Here is an 18,955-nt window from a genome sequence, read left to right on the forward strand (position 1 = left end):
TCCTCTGCTACTATGGTCTTTCCACAACATCTTCAGGCATGCCTTAGACGATTCCTCATGAGCACACCCCGCCCAAACCAGAGCTTCAGTTTTATCTCCTCTGTGTTCCAGCAGGATTGTTTGTTTGTTTTTTGTTTGTGTGTTTTTGTTGTTATTGTTTGTTTTGGAGTACAAATGTTTAAATGAGCAAAAGGTGGGGGTAGTGGCCAGAAGCGGGAAGGTACAGAAATGAACCAGGATGGGCCCATGCTCTTTTGTCATCTCTTTCACCTAGAAAACAACTGTTCACCACTTGGGAGAGCAGGAAAGCAAGGCTCAGAGAGGTTATGCCACTGGCAAACGCTCACACAGCACAGTGGGACCAGAACCCAGTTCTGACTGGCTCCCAGGCTGGTGTTCTGTGCTTCTCCGCCAACACACCCATTCCGCAGGCCCGGGGAGGGCAATCACTTGGTGTACATAAGAAGGTAGGAAGCAGGGAAGAAACGAATGATGCTTCTCTCTTTGTATAGATAGGGTAACTGAGGCCTAGGACAAGGCGGTAATCTCTGCAGAGGCGGTGAGTTCGTGTAGGAGCGGCTCCGTGTGGGACAGACATGGTGGCGCAGGGAAGGGCAGTACAGGCCAGGTCTCGAACTTCGTGGAGGCGCACGTGCTGCGCGAGCTCCGCTGCGTCCCGGAAGCGCGTGGGCACCGGGCCAGCCACGCATTGGCCGATGCCGCAGGAGCCGCATATTGAGGGAGTTGAGGTCCCAGTGCGATGCCCGGAGGCTCTGCAGCCGCCCAGGGCCAGTGAAGACACGGTGCATTTTCTTGGGAGGGCGGCTCTCCCGGGGCACCTGGCCCTGGGCGGCTCCGGAGCTCCTCCTCGAGCTGCAATGTGAACTTGTAGGAGACCCTGCCCGTTGGCGTCAGTGAGTAGGTGGTTGCCCAGCCGTGGGGCTCAAGGCCCCGCCGAGGGGGTGGCGAAGGAGGGCCTTCCGTCTTGGGGAAAAAAGGGAGCTTTGAGGGATAGTGGGTCCTGGAGAGCAGGACCGAGGGTGGCTGGGGTGGTGGCGGCGGCGGCAGCGGCAGCACGATCTAGGGTGGAGTATATTTGTAGTTTCCCAAATAGTCGATACATTCTCTCTATGCCTTCTCTTTTCCTAAAAAATATATTTACGAATGTAAATGTATATTTCTTGCTTATCATACATATTTTGTTTTTTTACGAAAATTGGATCTCACTAAACGCACGTTAGCGCACCTATTTTTTATAGTCAGCAACGTATCTAGAAATATCTCTCAAATTACTAGAAAACCGTGTGATTTTTAATGACTGCATAGTTTTCCCCATATGAATACTTAATTTTTCTTAATTAAACACTCGTTTTAGAAATGTTTGTTTCAAATGTTTTTCCCATCTCAGATAGTGCTGTAAAGAAAATCCTAAACAAATCTGTGACCAGGTCTCTGGTAATGTCCTTTGGCAAAGTCCTTGAAGGAGAATTTCTGGGTCAGAGTATATGCATTTTGAATATTTTTGGTACTTATACCAATTTGCCACCCATGAAGGTTTTAACATTTTGTACATATGTGCCTGAGTAACCACCAGTTATCTTTATCATGTCTTCTGGAGAGCCATCCCTGACTTCCCTCCCACTCTTGCCCCCTGCCACCAGCCCACCCCTACCAACACACACTCTAAGAGGTTAAGTGAGCCCACCCCTCTGGGTTCCCATATCCCCCTCACTGTATTGTAATAATCAGCTCATTGTGGGTCTTCCTCACCAGACCAAGATTGTTCTAATTGTATCTTCCATTTGTGTACCTAATCCCAGCGCAGAGCAAGATGTTGCAGACGTAACAGCATAATAGTTGCTCAAAAAATGTTTGATGAACGAAAAAATATTTTAGTCCAATCTTTCTTTCCAAATCAAAAATTTTCTAATTTTTATGTATAATTATTTCCATTCAACCAAAATTTATTGAACATTTACAGGCACTGTGCTAGCTGTTGTTCAAAGATGATTAAGGCGTGGTCCTTGCTCAGGACAGTTTGTGCTCTGGTGAGGGAAACAAACAACTAAATCGAATACATGATAGTATGTACATAGATAAGTGCAGTGATAGGGGTCTGTATATGATATTCAGAGTGTGCAGCCACGAGTCATTTAGAACATCTCCGCTGTGTGTGCCTGTGCTGCATATATAAAGAAAAGAGGTCTGTCTGTGGCCACAGCTCTTTTTCCACCCTTCAGTCTGTCCCTTTCACTCAGTAACTCCTTGTTTGTCTTTAATACTTCAGTTTGTTGGCTATCCTTTTACTGGATTCTCAGACTGCAGCTAAACTTCAAATTGGAGGGATAAAATTGTTCGGTGGTAGAAGATGAGTGTTACCTGTACGTGACATGTCAGTTCATATAGAGAAAGATGTAAAGGAAAACACTTCTGTTTTTAAAAGTCAATTTACTAAAGATCCTCTTCACTGGAAGGCAAACGTCTTGCTTTATTAGGACTCAGGAGAGAGACTTAGAATTTAAAGTTAGTGGTAGTTGCCATAGAGGACGCTTACAGTTACTCTCATATTTTAGCCCCCCACCATCTTCCTAAATCCCTCCCACCTTGCTCAGATTCCCTAAAGATGCATATGGGAATGTAATGAGGTCAAGAGATACTCTTCATCCTTATAGAGGGTTTCTGCCCTGAAACGCAGCTCCTTTTCCACCAAATGAATTGTCTTGGCAAGCTTGAAGGAAACCTGAAGATCTCTCCCCATAAATGGCTGATTTTCTCTTATTTGAGCCCTAGTTGGCCCCTGGAGCCCCTCAAAACTCATTGAAAAACCAACTTCCTAAACTCCCCTCAAAGCCTCCCATGGATCCAAAAAATTCACCATCTAGATGGTTCTACAAAGTGTCCAACCCAAGAATTTACCCGTATGTCAACCAAATGGTTTTATTATCTCTGCTCTCCTTCAAAAAGTCTTCCCCCACAATTTTCAGTTCTGTAATTGAAGAGTGAGACTTAGGAGAGGAGAAAAAGGGATATCTTCAGTTCTGGTCTCAGTTCTCAGGGTGGTTATGTTGTCCCACCCATTTTTAGTGATGTCCTGTTTGTTCTTTCTAAATGATTTTGCACTCTCCTCTTGTAGTTAGCCAAAACTCTTTGATATACTATGGTGAGGGAGCTAGGATGTAGGGCCAGCAGATGCACCTTTGGCTGACTCACGACCCCGTGACTAGTTTGCATGACTAGTTTGCATGACTAGTCTTGATCATCACGCCCTGTGTGGTGGGTGGTGTTGCCAGAAAGTTTCATACAATATTTTTGGAGACTTATTGTCCCTGGTTCAGAAAGGTGACAAGAAATTGCAAGATCTCAATTAACAAAGTAAAAGTGGAAACCAAATGATTTATCTTTATCTGCTTGTGGGAAATGTTTATAAATCACAGCTATTATTAAGAATTCAATAACCCTGGGAGTTTTGTATTCATTACTTCTTTTAGTGTTGCATGAGATACATTTACCAAGAGCATGCAACTTTGAAGCCTTTCTACCTTCCTGTACCTAGAACCGGAATAGTATGTGTTGATAACCAAGCTAAAATATGCCTTCAAGGGCATTTGTTATTGAATTTGTTTCGTTATACAAGAAAAAGAAAATAACTATCATACCATATTACTTATTTAAAAAAATAACTGAATATTCTGATAGCATGCTTAAATGAGGGAAAGTCAGTTCACCTAAACAAAGTTTCCAAATGCATTACACTCCCATGGGCAACAGCAAAAACATCTTGTTTATAAACAAGTGTTACTGTGAAAGGTTAAGAGTCTAAATTTTGAAATTAGGAAGACCTGAGATTAAATTCCAGACCTTCGGTGTATTAGCTATATGAATTTATTTATTTCCCTAAGCCTCAGTTTCTCACCAATAAAATGGGGATGATACCTACCTTGTTGGGGTCTTGTGAGGATTAAAGAGACAATTAACACACTGTGTTAAGCGTGGAATGAGTGCTCAATAAATGACAATCAGGCACCTGACTGTGTGTAAAACAGGACAAGCCAGTGTGGGTATAACGGGAGTTTAAACATAATAGAAGTCACTACCTCTCTTGAAGAGTCCTCTTGTAAGTCCTGGTGCAGAGGATGGTTTTCCATGGCCATTAGTCCCTCTTGGTTTTGAGGTTGTAGACAAAGACAATAGCATTGCCACAGAAAGATTTCTTGTGTCTGTAATCCCTCTGCTGTTACGTATGGAAGTCCTACAAAAATAAACACTATATTTTACTCAACAGAAAAAGCAGATGAAGAAATTTGAGCAATCCTCTATAGATTAAAGCTTCTTGGTAACTAAATTTTACAGAAATATTGTAAATGCATGCTGATCATATCCATAGATATTTGAAAGAAACATTTTTCTTGATGATTGTAATACAAATCTCCACCACACACAGTGTATAACGACAAAGGCCAGCAGTACTGTGAGCAAAGAACAGGGCATTTCGCTGAAACCATCCTTGAGTCCAAAAGGAAAATACTGCTTCCTAACAGCCTCACTCTCGATGTCAACTAAGAGAAGGAGAACGGTAAACCTACACTAGCATATAGGCCTGGGCACAGGGACTAATTTTAATAAATCAGAATAGAACATGAAAATGTCAACTTAATCAAGCATTTAAATTTTATTAATCAAGCCTAATTTTTATGAGTGCAAATAATCACTGAAGCTGGACAAATTTGTTCTCGATTGCATCAGAAACATAATTTTAATATTTAATGGACTGATGAATTTAAATGGAGAATTATCTTTATGAAACATGCTCTTCATAATTTGCCATTAAATGAGAAATAAAAAAAATCAACATAAATCTTACATAAAGGTTATTTAACTAAAGGTTGGTACTATAAATATTATAAATGCATTATACACTAATTTAGCAATCACACAGTACACTACATAAAGCCGAGATAACTGGACCAGGCAAGCTTCTCCTAGAATACTGAGCTCTTGTGTTATATTCTGGGAAGCTCATGATAAAACAGTTACAGGGGTTTTGTGTGAGGTTTCATGAACATTCTTTTCGGTCAGGTTTTTATGCTACAATTCACTATCCGCCACAGACATTCTTTCCAGTTCAAATGTAGGTCTAAACCCACATGGGCTGCCTTTTGTGAGGCGATTATTCTTTACAAAAAAAGGTAAAAATATTTTTATCATTATTATTTATAGAAAAGCCATATAAGGAAAAAAACTGAAGTTTTCTGACTATATGATTTTTTGACATTCAAAACATGATACATTTTTAATGTTCGATTTTCTGACATAGTGTTCTCAAGCCTCAAAATATTCTAGGCACAAGAAAAAGAAAGGAAAAGAAAAATCAAATTAGTGTCAGAATATTTTTCTCTACAATTGTTCACCTGTTCCCCTCACCCCTCCGTTACCCCCAACATATTGTTTAAAATAGGGAGTAGCTGTGAATTTTTGTAGAAAGTGAATCAGACCTAACAGAGCAGTATGATATAAAAGTTGGCTAACATTAATCCCCAAGATAAATGATTTTTTGTTTTCAAATTCTATTCTTTAAAGGTCCCTAATGTTCCAAAAGCACAGCGTTTGCCTGTATTACATGTGCCAAGCTATAGATTTACCTGCAAAAGAACGTCTGCCTATTGCAGCTTCAATGCTCCCAAACATATCTAATGGGGTTGGAGCTAAGAACATTTCTGAGAAGACTGGAGGACGTGACACTCTCACAGAGGTCATAGCAGCTCCCTCTTCTTGCTTAGCAGAAAATGTTTTAAATAGATAATGTGGACTCGTCATTAGACACACCTAAAAAATAAAAATTCCTAAGGTTTTTAAAATTTACAACATTTAAAGTTGTGCCTTTTTTGTTAGAAGTGTGTGGTTCTGGAATGGAAATTTGGTTTTATGCTGAGAGGCTTGAGTACATCATCTTCTTTATTTGAAATCTGTGTGTTATTAATGGGCAAAAATGTTTTCCTTTGAAAATATTAAATTTTATAAAATAGGTTAGTGGTAAATCCTAGTTATCTTTTAATTTCATTTGCAAAGCACATTAAACAATTCAATTTTTTGGCTTTTTGTGTACTTTTTTTTAACCTGACAAATAATATAGATTCAAGAAAGCATTATTATTTTAAAAAGCACATTGTAGGTTAATAGTTGACCTATTTTTTCCTACTCAATCGAATTAATATGCAGTATCCTAAAGACACTAAGATTAGAATTTTCCCTGCAAGCAAAAATACAATACATTGTGAAGCCTTTAGATGGAGACATAGTTCAAATAAACACTAGAATTCTGTTCGTAGTGCTTTGTCTAAGTATAAGAATGAACATTTAAGAATACCGAGAAGGAAATATGAAAAGAAATTCATTTAAGATGCTTATACTGATTATAGAATTTATATTATATTTAGCCTTTCTTAATGGAAGAGTTTTTCTACATATTAAGCTGACACTTAAAAAAATAGAAGGTTACATACTCTTGGCCAGTAAAGTAAATTTACTGTCATTGCACCTTACAGCAAAGCATATTATACGGCAAATAAGAATGCTCTTGTTGATAACGTAGAATACAGGCTGTATGTAATCAGTGGCGTGCATCAAAAGTCATCTGATAGCCACATTAGAGCCACATTTCCTATTAAGAATCAGACTAAATTACAACATGGCACTTCCCAGAATGAGCTGAGGAAATGCATTCTGCAAGAAGAAATAATTGTATTTGAGTGTCTCTGTAAAAACCAGGAAGTCTTTTAGCAGTAAGTAATAATGCTTTTCTTTTTAGTCTGCCTTCTTTTGTATTGCAATATATTCAGCCTCACTGGCAAGCCTATCACACTAATTATTATTACATCTAGTGGTTCAGTTATCTTGATGACTACTATAGCTGAAATACTCCAAGGTCAAATCCTTAATAGCGTGAATCAAACTAAGCAGCCATCATACATGCATCTGCTTTTGAGATATACTAGATGAAACAGTATATCCCAGGCCTATTTATGAGTCTTATTGTTCTTTCAGACGTAGAGTAAATTATGTGTACAGTTTAATTGCGCCATTTGTTTTGCAAAAGTTCCTTCTCAAAAATCTTGTGAGAAGCAGGTGTCTTACTGTGAAAATGACAGCACAAGCACACCTATAATGATCTTATTGACCACAAAAGTCTTCAGCCCGACCTTCGATTCTTTCAAGTGATCTGAAATAATCTGAGTGGTTATATGCATCTTCTCAATCCACAGACTTTCAGTAATTTCACATGATACTTACACATGTAATAAATCCATTGGCACACAAATGCATACTCTGCTTGGTTTATGCACACACAAAATGGTATAAATGAACTCCAGACCGTGTTGAAGAATACTGCTTTCCCCAAATTCCTCCATATCTCTAGGGTGGCATTTAGTTTGTAATGTATTCAAATATAAGCATCTGTACACATTTGGATGTTCTATGAATATGAAATTAAATATGAAACTTCTTTCTTTTGTGACAATTTTCTTTCTTTAATTTTTTAACATCACACTTGCACATCTGGACAGCAGTGATTTCTTCTTTAATTTAAATGTGTAGCTTTTTTATAGACCATGTTTGAGTAAAGCAATCTGAATTGTGCAACTGTTCATTCTGAACATAGCAAAACATCTATTTAATTCAAAGATTATTTCCTAGGGAAAAAGTAAACATACAAAAGAAACTGGGTCGTGTCAGCTTTGGCTTTTGAGCGTTTTTAGCTTTGTCGTACTCGATACTTATCTTACAAGGCTAATGTGACCAAGATTCTTTTGGTTCCTTTTTGTTAAAGGGACATAAATAAGTGGAAGACTTTATCCCTGGGAAAATTGTGATACGAAGTGCTTTAAGAATTATTCATAGAACTTTTAACCCCCTTTGGTCACTTTAATTTTAAAACATGCACCCTAAATTGGTATTAAAAATCAATAATTAGTATCCACTGTCTTATAATGATTTTAATAATGAAGTTTACCTGAATCCACTTTTTCTCATCCTTTCACTGTCTTGATCTTCCTTTTCTATATCCTTCTGGTCCCCTCCCTTACACGTCTTTGTCCAGTGGAATAATTCTAAACATGTTATATTTTTATTGAGATTTCCAACATCATTATTAACATTTTCAGCCAAATAAAATTTTATTTCCTTGCAAATCATAAAGCGCTTAGTAGTGTCGAATTATAATTAAAAGTAATATTAAAAGAGCTCCTAGACAACTATATAAAATATAGAGATTCTACAGATGCAATTTTGCTCCACTTTGAAAGTAGATTTTTAAAATGTATAGCCACATATTATATTTCAGATGTTAATGACGAATGTTCAGCAAATATGGACTATGAAAGAAGAAATATTATGCTTTTTAAAATAATGTTATCTGCTTATTCTTTGGCTGTAATGTAGCTGGCAAGCTGCATTTGGGGCTGTCTACGTGTGTTTTTTAAAATGTCATCTTTATTAGTATTACATTCAAGGAATAGTACCAAGAATCAGTTTCTTGCAAGACCTTCCTCCAGTGTGTGGCATATAAGTCTGTGACGAGCGACATTACAGAAGGTCATGTCACTTTTAACTGCTTGCATTACATCTTTCTGATTTCCCTAGTGCCCTTCCTTTGTTTGATTAATACTACTTGCTTTCAAGCAAGGTATCAGAAAGCATAATTTGGAAAGAGAATTCTAGAGGCGATCTGAGATAGTCCCCATCAAGAAAAAAGACAACTTTGTAAAAACGTATCTTTTTTAGCACACGCATTTTCTCATCACTCTTTCTTTTTTTTCCTGAAGGAAATCCTATGTATGTGTTGCTATTAAATTATTGCTGACAAATGTTTGGGCAACTGAACTTTGTGTACTTGAAAAAAAATCTGTGTAGTTCTTATTTGGTTTTATTTAAAGAGGAAAGAGATGGAATTTGAGACTAGGACTCCTTTATTTTATTTGTTTTCCTTCATTAAGTGTTAAACTCCAGCACCCTTTTTCTAAATAGTAGGTGTTATTTGAGTTCTCTGGGAAAGGTTGCAATTTTGTGCAGTCATTAAATGCACTTCAGTGATATATACAGTTTGTTTTTAAAAGCTCAGTTTGCAGTTTCTATATTCACTGCGTTTGGCTAGGGCTCATGTCTTAAAGCACAGCCCAGCTTCTGAGACACTCTTGCCTTCAAAGCCATCCATTTCCTTGGGCCATTAAAGCCTGAAAATTAGTTGTGAAAGCATTACCATTTTAATTGGGAATCTTTACCCACACCTCTACCTGTGCCCCTCTGTGTGTTTCTTAGTGTCAATGAAACATGAATCAGAATTGTGTACATCATTAGGACTGCTGAATATTTTGCCCAGGAAAAAAATATATATAATTTAATTTCTAAAAATTAATGTTTAAAATATTATTAAATTGATGTTATTTTTATTTTTATTCATAGCTAACATTTTTGAGTGCTTACTTTGATAGAAGAACTGTGCTGAGCACTTTAAATACATTATCTCATTGGATCCTTAATCAACACTGTGGGATAAGTGCTATTATCATCTCCATTTGCCAAGGCACCTTAAGCTTCACCTGAGCAAAATATAATAGTAGGATCCATTCTGAAGCAGCTTAAAGGCATCAGTAGGAACCCATCTGTATTATAAATCCTCACTTGAGGATGTTTATGATGTAACATTAAAAAGGCACTGGAGGAGGGGCAAACCCCTCGCTAGAGCGTTAAAACACAACACAAAGGCCTCTTGCTAACACAACACTTTTCTGCCAAGTGTAAAAGCAAATGGTTGTATTGGGTGGTTCTGGCTGCACATTTGTGGAGCAATTGTGTGTAGCCAATTACCCATTTGTGCAGGGTGTGAATAGTTTGGGTTTTGCAAATGAAGATCCTGATTCTATAGACCTCTTTGAGTCATTCTTGAACATCAGATCCGTAGCTGATTTGTAAAATGTGTGAATTAAGCTATTAGTTTGTTTTATGGTTCAATAATATTTTGAATTTTTGAAAATTAACTTGAAGATAGTGGAGATCTCCAAATCTTAAAGGTTAAAGATTCATGGTTTTTCTTGCCAGGCAAATAGTTGAAAGCATTTTGAATATTTGCTTTTATTAATCTGCATCATTGATCAGGTATAAGTCTTTCAGTTCTGTGAGATAACTGATAGGCACTTTACCAAAAAGTTTTTTCAAAGATATGAAGAATAGATGATGCATTCATCTATTCACTTTATCAACAAATATTTCTTGAACACCCATTATGTCCCTTGCAATTTGCTAGGCACAATCCAACACCATTCTGCCTTCCTAGCACCTGCAGTATGATGGTAAGTACTGAAGAGAGGAGGCATATAATACATTCTTAATAATAACTAGCTAAAATATTGTTTGAGTTTATGCACAAGAGTAAAAGTAGGGTATTCATTTCATTTTCCATTTTTGATATATGACTCTGCATGGGTAATTTTAGCAAAAAATTACTTAAATATATATCAAGTCATCATGTTGTACCCTTCAAATATATACAATTTTTATTTTTAAAAAATAAAATAGATAATAATGACCAACCTTAAAAAATTACTTAATCTAGATCTAAATTTAAAACGTCATTTTATTAGAGATACAAAATTATAATCATTTTAAAAAATCTTGCAGGCCAGCCCCATGGCCTAGTGGTTAAGTTCAGCACGCTCCGCTTTGGCAGCCCAGGCGTGGATCTACACCACTCGTCTGTCAGTGGCCATGCTGTGGCGGCAGCTCACGTACAAAAAAAGGGAAGATTGGCAGCGGATGTTAGCTCAGGGCAAATCATCAGTGAGAAAAAGAAAAGAAAAGAAAAAAAATCTTGTGAGGGTTAGGTGAATTCCTTTTTTTCTTTTTAACTTTTTTTTTCCTGGAACTAGGCAGAGGTTGAGAGCTGGCCCTCTTCTATCCCACAGCCTGGGTTTGAGTTCTAGGTCACCTAGTTGCTATATTAGGTGAATTCTTTTGATGCAATACAACATACTGAAATATTGTGGCTGCTTTTCCTGTTTAAACCTCCATTACAAATAGCCCATTTTGGATTAGCCTGGCCTCTACCACCTCAATTATACATTGTCACTATTGTTGTCTGTATATTTATGGCATAAATACTTCAAAATTTCAGGAAATTAAAAGTCAACATGAAAGGTTATCTGATAGTCCTCATTTAAATTCTACTGGATTATAAGCCTCTTGAGGGCTGGCATGAATATAGGTGAAGTATCTGTGTGTTATTCCTCTTTGTACCCCCACAATACCTAGCACTGTGTGCCTTGGACAAGGGGGATTATAATAAATGCTTATAGAGTGGCCGAATATAGTTAGAGAGAATGTCGAGTCCTTTCTTGCTGAGGCTGAATTGCTTTACGTGTCCCCAAAATAAGTATAAACACTCATCAGATATTGGAAGCAGCTCATTGTGCTCCGATGGTCCTTTTGAAATGCTGAATGTCCAAACGAAAGATCACAAAATTCTACCATTTAATAGAAGATTTAAAGTATGACATTAAGTTAGGAACAGTCTCACAGGTTGTCAGATGCTTTCGGTTATATATCGGTTCATGAGAACTGGAAGTTTGTGTTTGGGCTATTCTTTTAAACCAGTTAATGTTTTAGAATATTTGAGAAAAATTATTAGAATAATCGAGAGTCCTGACGTGTTATCTCAGTTTATGTAACTCTTTGCATAATACAATCTTAGTTATGGAAGTTTTCATTCATAGCATATTCCTGTCTGTATCATAATGCCACATGAAGGGCTAACTTTTTATCTTCTAAAGTTATGAGTTTTGGGAGAAAAGTTTAAAAATATTTAATAGCTGTGATTCTATCTAATTTACTCAGAGATAGAGATTCAGAATGGATAAAAAATAAAAGCACAACAAGAATTTAGAAATCATATCAGATGGTGTAAATATAATAAGTTGGCACTCACCTGAGTAACAACTCCCTCCAAAGCTTCTTAAATGTTTGGTTTTCATGGTGTGTTGGGGGGGCGGGGTGTAGGTGTGTAAACCCATAATAAACCCCTGAAACAAGTGAAGTCCCATTTGTAATGCTTGCAGTTATATGTTGATCGAGGCAAGGGGAAATTATTTAGCAAATCCAAAATGACGATTCCATTCTGATGAAGCAGGTAAACTAGAAACCATTAAATAAATACATGCATGCATATCCACCTGCATGCGTTATATACATATTATACACATTAGATTATAGAATACATTTCTAGTTTTATTTTATTTATTTATTTATTTATTTTGTGAGGAAGATCAGCCCTGAGCTAACATCCATGCTAATCCTCCTCTTTTTTTTTTTTTGCTGAGGAAGACCGGCTCTGAGCCAACATCTATTGCCAATCTTCCTCCTTTTTTTTTTTCCCCAAAGCCCCAGTAGATAGTTGTATGTCATAGTTGCACATTCTTCTAGTTGCTATGTGGGACGCGGCCTTAGCATGGCCGGAAAAGCGGTGCATTGGTGCGCGCCCGGATCCGAACCCGGGCCGCCAGTAGCGGAGCGCGTGCACTTAACCGCTAAGCCATGGGGCCGACCCTAGTTTTATTTTAGTATTAATGTGCATTCTCGTAATTTACTCCTTGTGTAAAATTACAGAATTAAAATTAGAGTTTCAGGTAATCCACAAAATCAACAAGTTATACAGAGATAGTCAAGAGTTGACATTTATTCATAAGAATTGAAATTTGAGCCATGAAGGTTATTGTAGTTTTATGCCACAGACCACCAGCATGAATCAATGAACAGACATAGTTTTCTATCTTAGAGTTTGGTGAAAAGTAAATCAGAAATAGCAGAGCTGTTTTCTGCTTAGTTATCTAGCTCCAAATTTAAAATGCCTAATTAATATAGATAGCAGAATAGGTAGAAAAGAAAAATCCTGATTTAAAGCATCCCTCAAATTAATGTTAGTGGACCTCATGCATATTTCAGATTCTTTAAGTTGTCACAGAACATTTCACACAAATAGAGTTCCCCTGACTGGGATTCAGTTCCCCGGTTTTAATCAATTGAAGGCATAGCATTTTCCTAATCCCTATCTCGAGATCAAATATTCCCTCTCAGTGCATCCGTTTCAAATGTTAATAAAGTTTTCGTTTCCAAAAGGTTCAAAATGACAGAACAAAATTCTCTCCTTTAAGAGCACGAAAATGACTTCCGTTTCTGTCTGCAGGTAGTGGAGGACATGCTAGAGGACGAGGAAGAAGAAGATGACAAAGATGACAAGGTAATTATCTTTCCCAGCACTAGGGTACCTGGGGATGGGGAAATGTAGACATAACACTGTTTCCACAGACAGTTAAAAAAGGAGTTGAAGTGTTTGAGTCCAGAAAATTGGACAGTGCTGTTTATCATCCTAACAATGCCACTGCATGTTGCAAAGAGGGAGCGAGGGCTATAAATCCTCTTCGCTTTTGTCCAGAGCTGGGTCAAATATTTTTTTGCCGGGAACAAAAAAAAAATAATTCAGCTTGTCCGGAACTTGATAGCTCTCGTGAAGATAACGGCAGTGACAACTGTTTTTGAAGGGCAAAAATTTGTCCTATTTTGAGAATTACAAATCAGGCTACACTTTGGGGGAAGAGAGAAGTGAAAAAATAGCAGCCTGCATGAGTTGAACGTGGATATTGTCATCTGTAATTTTCGAAGAATTGCTCAGCAAGAGAACACGTGTGCAGAGGGCTCCAGAGAGTGTTTAAATAATCCCGATGCTCACTGCCCTTGCCTAGACTCGGAATGGCCCCCTGGCTCCTTGATCAGGAAAGCCCGTTCAGAGAGGCTCATATTTCGATTGCTGGTTGGCTTCGGGAAGGTGACCACGGTAAATAACAGCTAGTTTCTGGGACTCCTTGGATTGGTTGTCCCCTGGGGAGAGGGGACAACTGAAGGGAGGAATTAGAATGACCTTGCGCCACTGCAGCAGTGGCTGGGGTCGGAAGAACTGCTTTTTGTGGCAAGGAGGATAGTGATGCTGGTTTATCATCACCCCTGGGCATTTCCACATCAAAAATCTAAAAAGTCCTAGGGTGAGATTGAGAGTGGGGGGAGAGAATATCATTCGTTATTTCCACATTGTTGGGCATAAAAACCAGATTTTGACCTTCACTGGGATCTATCTAACTTCTGTTATAGTAAAGCAGTGAAATTTTTTGAAGGAGACAAACAGTGTATCAATTTATGCCCTTGACCTTTGCTTCCAGAAGAGATGTACAGTTATATCCCAGTGTAAGAATGTGTGTGCTGAAGCAAGCATTGGAAATGTCACAAAAAACTCACAGTGATTAGTTAACCTCCCAAATGATTTTTTTCCTAATATTCAATGCTAGAAGGAAAGTAGAAAGACATGCACACGCTCTTTCTCCCTTCTAATGCTATTTCAAACACTTTTAAATTGATAGATCTTTTATGTGAAATTATTCTTCTGTACATCATTCAGTCATTAGTGACATCATCAAACATAAACCAACAAAATTTCCATCCTGCAAAAACACATATGTGCTTGTTTTTAATGTTAAATAACATGAGCATACACTTCTGGCAATAAATGATATGATTTATTTTTAAGGTCAGTCGTGGAGCTGTAGAGAGCTTGTATTTTAACTCAATATGCCAGCTCTGAATCATCATTTCTCTGCTGATAAACACTGAGCTGCCATCCATTTATGGCCATTTTCCCCTGGCTTGTTGCTGCTTTATTATTAAAGCCACCATAAAGATCCATCCCGGCAGCAGGCGTTTCCCCAGAAATGTTAATAAATGGAAACCCTTAGAGAAGTCTGGTACTTCAATGTCCCTGCTTGAAGTCGGCCTGTATTTTTTTAGCCAGTTTGTTGATATTCTATACCACCAATCTCCCCTTTTTTTTAATAGAGGTCATTTTTTTAATAGAGAGGATGTTAGGAGTGGGAGACCAATAGCACACCTGGTTCATCAGCTCACCAAAACATAGATGTCAAGTAGAACATGCCAGGGTGGAAACGCCACCAAATTTCTGGAGTGGCATCTGTTGTAATCTAGTGTTTGGTTGTCTGAAATTGACACTTAGGTTCTAACACATTTTCAGATCTAGTTACCAACGTTGATTGAAAGTGAGTGCTTAAATTACTGTGTGAATTCAACTGTATTCTTCTGTACAGGATGCCGACAAACAGTGTGTTTTCCGTATGAAAGGATTGTGAGCTGATTTTCATAAATCCAACCCTTTATTTGAGTGATATATAAGGAGGTTTTTCTTTTTTTATTCGTAATGCAATTGATAGCATAAAAATAATATCTGAATAAAAAGAAAATCTCAAATGTAGTAATTTACAATAGACTTCTGGGGGCTTGCATAATAGAGGGAAGACTCTTAGAGTGGACGTCTTGAAATATAAAGTTTTTACTATGAGAAATGGAAATATGAAAGGATCCTTCAAGTTTCCATTTACCAGCTTCTGTCTCTTGACTGGCTCTTGCAGCGATATATGTTGTAAGTCTTGGCTATCGGTGTGTCTGAGCGAGAGAAGGGTAATTTCCTACTTTAAAAAATTCATTGGTTCCTCTATTTAAAGTTTGTGTATAGAGTCACGCGTAATGGAATTTCATGGGAAAACAAATGTGTTTTTTGCCATACGAGCAGGTACTGACCTCTAGCTCTCATTATTTCTCTGTTTTCTCATATGGTATAATAGTTGGGTCAGGTCAGTGGGTCCTCTTATAGGATAAAAGTAAAAAAGATTAATAAATGTGCCAAAGCCTCACTTTAATTGAACCTGAAGCATATGTTGCAAGTATGTAAAATATGTCCCAGATGTTCCACCAGGGCTAGTGTCTTGGCTTTCCATGATTACCACAAGGCAGCTATTAGTCCTATAACCTTTGGACTTGGGGGTAAATGGGGTATTACGTGGCACAGAATGAGAGCACCTGTTTTCCATTCAGCAAAGACCCCTGGCAGGCTTTGCCTAAGTCTATCCATATGTTTTCACTTAGCAGATTGTTGGGCGATTATGAAAAGTGTCTTTCTTTAGAGCCAGCATTGATATTAGTCACTCACAATGAAAGGGCAAGTCATTGGCTACTCGACAAGGTCCGTGTGGGCATAAACTGAAGTCGTTTATTTCATTTGAGCTTAGAGTGTTTTCTCTCAGCATAGTTATATAGATGACAAAGACAAAGGTATATGAAGTTGAAGCAAAGATTATAATTACTTAACATAATAGTTTTGTAATAGCTTTAGTGCTAAATTTAGCACCTGGGAGGACTTTGCTTAAAGTCGGTAAAAGCTAAGTCATGATTTACCTGGATCCCCAGATCTTGAACTTTTTCCACATTATTGCCTTTCGAGTATTTTTTGGTGTGAGTTCTTCCTTTTTATTAAAACAGCTAATCATTATTCAGGTAAGGGTTTGTGATCCTCAGACTTATCCTTCATTCTAGAATCCATTGTCCACATTTGTTTAAATCTGAAATTAGATGGCTTCTCTCTTAATCCAATTCCATGGTTCTCACCAAGGCAGAGAATATTGGTTTTAAATGGTGTCTTAGTTATGAATCATTGCCTTGTTAATATTTCCACTTATCTGCATTATGTAGTAGCACTATGTTAAGCTGCACTGGAGATGCAATTTTTCCTGAATTAAATGTTAGAAAGACATCAGACTGCATTCTCAATTCCCTGTGTTGTAGAGCATCCCCTCGGCCATCAACCGCAAAGTCACAATTTGATCTGATTTTTTGACCTGACACCAAATCTTGCCTTTGTGGTTAATAGAATATCTTAGTAAATAATAAGGTGTAGTTAAATTACCTAGGTGGAGCTATCACCAAGCCATATAATAGTGTTTTTCACCATGTTATATATAATAGTACAGTGGTCAATCTGCACACCCTAGACCCCTAATTAATGAAGATCAGCTTTCATTTTGTAGCTTAAACAGTTTAGGCATGCTTCCTATGGTGTGTCCTACCCTTGTAATAGAATCCAGCTGCAATATCAGGAAGTGAAGATAGAATGCAGGTTTTCCTCAGGAAAAGCATGGATTTAAATGCATGGCATTCTAGTAATGTTTATTGATAGAAGATATTAAAATGTTCAGGCATTTATGCTTACATTGCTTCTCCTTTTTCTTCAACCGTTATGTCAAGGTTACTGTGTTTCAAGATAACTAGATGCAATCAATGAAACATATCTGAGTTACTTCAAAATACACAGATTGTTGGCTTGAATTCTCGAAATCTATGTTTTCCGGTTTGAATCTCCAGCCCTAAACATGTATATAATATACCCAAGACGCATACATCTCTGCGTCTTAAATCAACTGTGAGGGAGGAAAAAAGATAACTCTGATACGTGATATAAGAGAAAATTTTAATCTGACAAAATGGCATTTTCCTGTTATAGTCAACAAAATAAGTGCATGGTGGGGAAATAATAAAAAAAAGCTTCAGAAAAAGTCAGGGACAAGAAAAAAATTCTTTAAAAAAATCCTAACTCGTCTTTAACTGGAATAGCATTGTATCAATTTATTAGATTTCTATTTCTGCATAACAAATTTGCACAAACTTAGAGGCTTAAGACAATTACACATGTATTAGCTCTCAGTTCAGTAGGTCAGAAGTCCAGGCATGGCTCAGCTGAGTTCCCTGCTCAGAGTCTCACACTCAAGGCTCGGTTCATCTAGAGGCTCTGCAGAAGAATCCACTTCCAAGCTTTTTCAGTTTGTTGGCAGAATTCAGTTCCTTGTAGCTGGAGGACTGAAGCTCTTGTTTTCTTGTTGGCTTTCTGCACCTAGTGGCCACTTTCCATAGCCCCCTCCATCTTTATATCCATCAATGTTGAATCTCCCTTGTATCAGATCTCTCTCATACTTCAAATCTCTTTCTTCAGGAAGAGCCCAGTCCCTTTTAAGGGCCCACCTGATTAAGTGAGGCTCACTAAAGATAATCTCCCTTTCTTAAAGTCAGCTCTCTTTTTTGTTTTGTTTTGTTTATAATTTTATTTATTTATTTGTTTCCCCCAAAGCCCCAGTGGATAGTTGTATGTCATAGCTGCACATCCTTCTAGTTGCTGTATGTGGGACACGGCCTCAGCATGGCCGGAGAGGCAGTGTGTCGGTGCGCGCCCGGGATCCGAACCCCGGCCACCAACAGCGGAGCACACGCGCTTAACCACTAAGCCACGGGGCCGGCCCTCAACTCTTATGTAACATAACCTAATCATGGAAATAACTATCCCATCATATTCCTAAATCCCCCACACCCACAAAGGGAGGGAAATATACAGGACATATACACCAGGAGATGGGAATCTTGTCAGCCATCTTAGAATTCTTCCCATTACAACCATCTAGACCCACCAGTGCTCTAGAACAGAAATGGAACAGTCTTTGTGTTCCTTGAATGTATCTCTTGCTAGGCTGTGATGCAACTATCCTACAATAAACAAATTAGGAAAGGCTGCCTGCCCAGACATGTCCTTTCAAAGATTATATGAAACATCTCATTCTAGAGGTATATTTTACAGTCATAGTACAATATGTTCCACTTGCTTATTATCTAATTCTGCTCTGGGATGAAGAGTGGTTGGCATGAAGAGGGCCCGATGGGCTCTTTCCCCTTGTTGTTTCCTTCTGGAGAGAAGAGCAAATAAGAATAAAAATAGCAAAAAATGGAGAAGCGCCCATTCCTCTTTGGGGGGACCTGTTGGTGCTTAGACCCACTGAGCTGATAGCCCACTGAAGTAAGCCTTCTGCTTAATATAACCACTTTCTACCTAATCTAATCACTTTCTACTTAATCTAAAATCATAGCAACATTAAAACTGGAGGGTACCCAAGACAGGCATCAGAAGCTCGCATCACCGCCCCGTGGCCTTCCAACTCCTGGAAGGCGATAGGCCTTTTACCTGCACATGTGCAGT

General features: G+C 38.0%; 1 protein-coding gene across 11 annotated transcripts in view; it reads left to right on the plus strand.

Annotated features, from left to right (window-relative positions):
- MCTP1 (multiple C2 and transmembrane domain containing 1) overlaps window positions 1-18,955 on the plus strand; it is a 507,353-nt gene that overhangs the window by 420,141 nt on the left and 68,257 nt on the right. For all 11 annotated transcript variants that reach the window (XM_087430024.1, XM_087430027.1, XM_087430026.1 and 8 more), the window contains one exon: window positions 13,229-13,282. In XM_087430024.1, coding sequence (XP_087286150.1) covers window positions 13,229-13,282 — 54 coding nt within the window. The remainder of the gene's footprint in view (window positions 1-13,228; window positions 13,283-18,955) is intronic.

The sequence above is a fragment of the Ceratotherium simum genome, chromosome 4 (assembly GCF_057802395.1).
Source record: "Ceratotherium simum simum isolate JZ-2026a chromosome 4, ASM5780239v1, whole genome shotgun sequence".
NCBI lineage: Eukaryota > Metazoa > Chordata > Mammalia > Perissodactyla > Rhinocerotidae > Ceratotherium > Ceratotherium simum.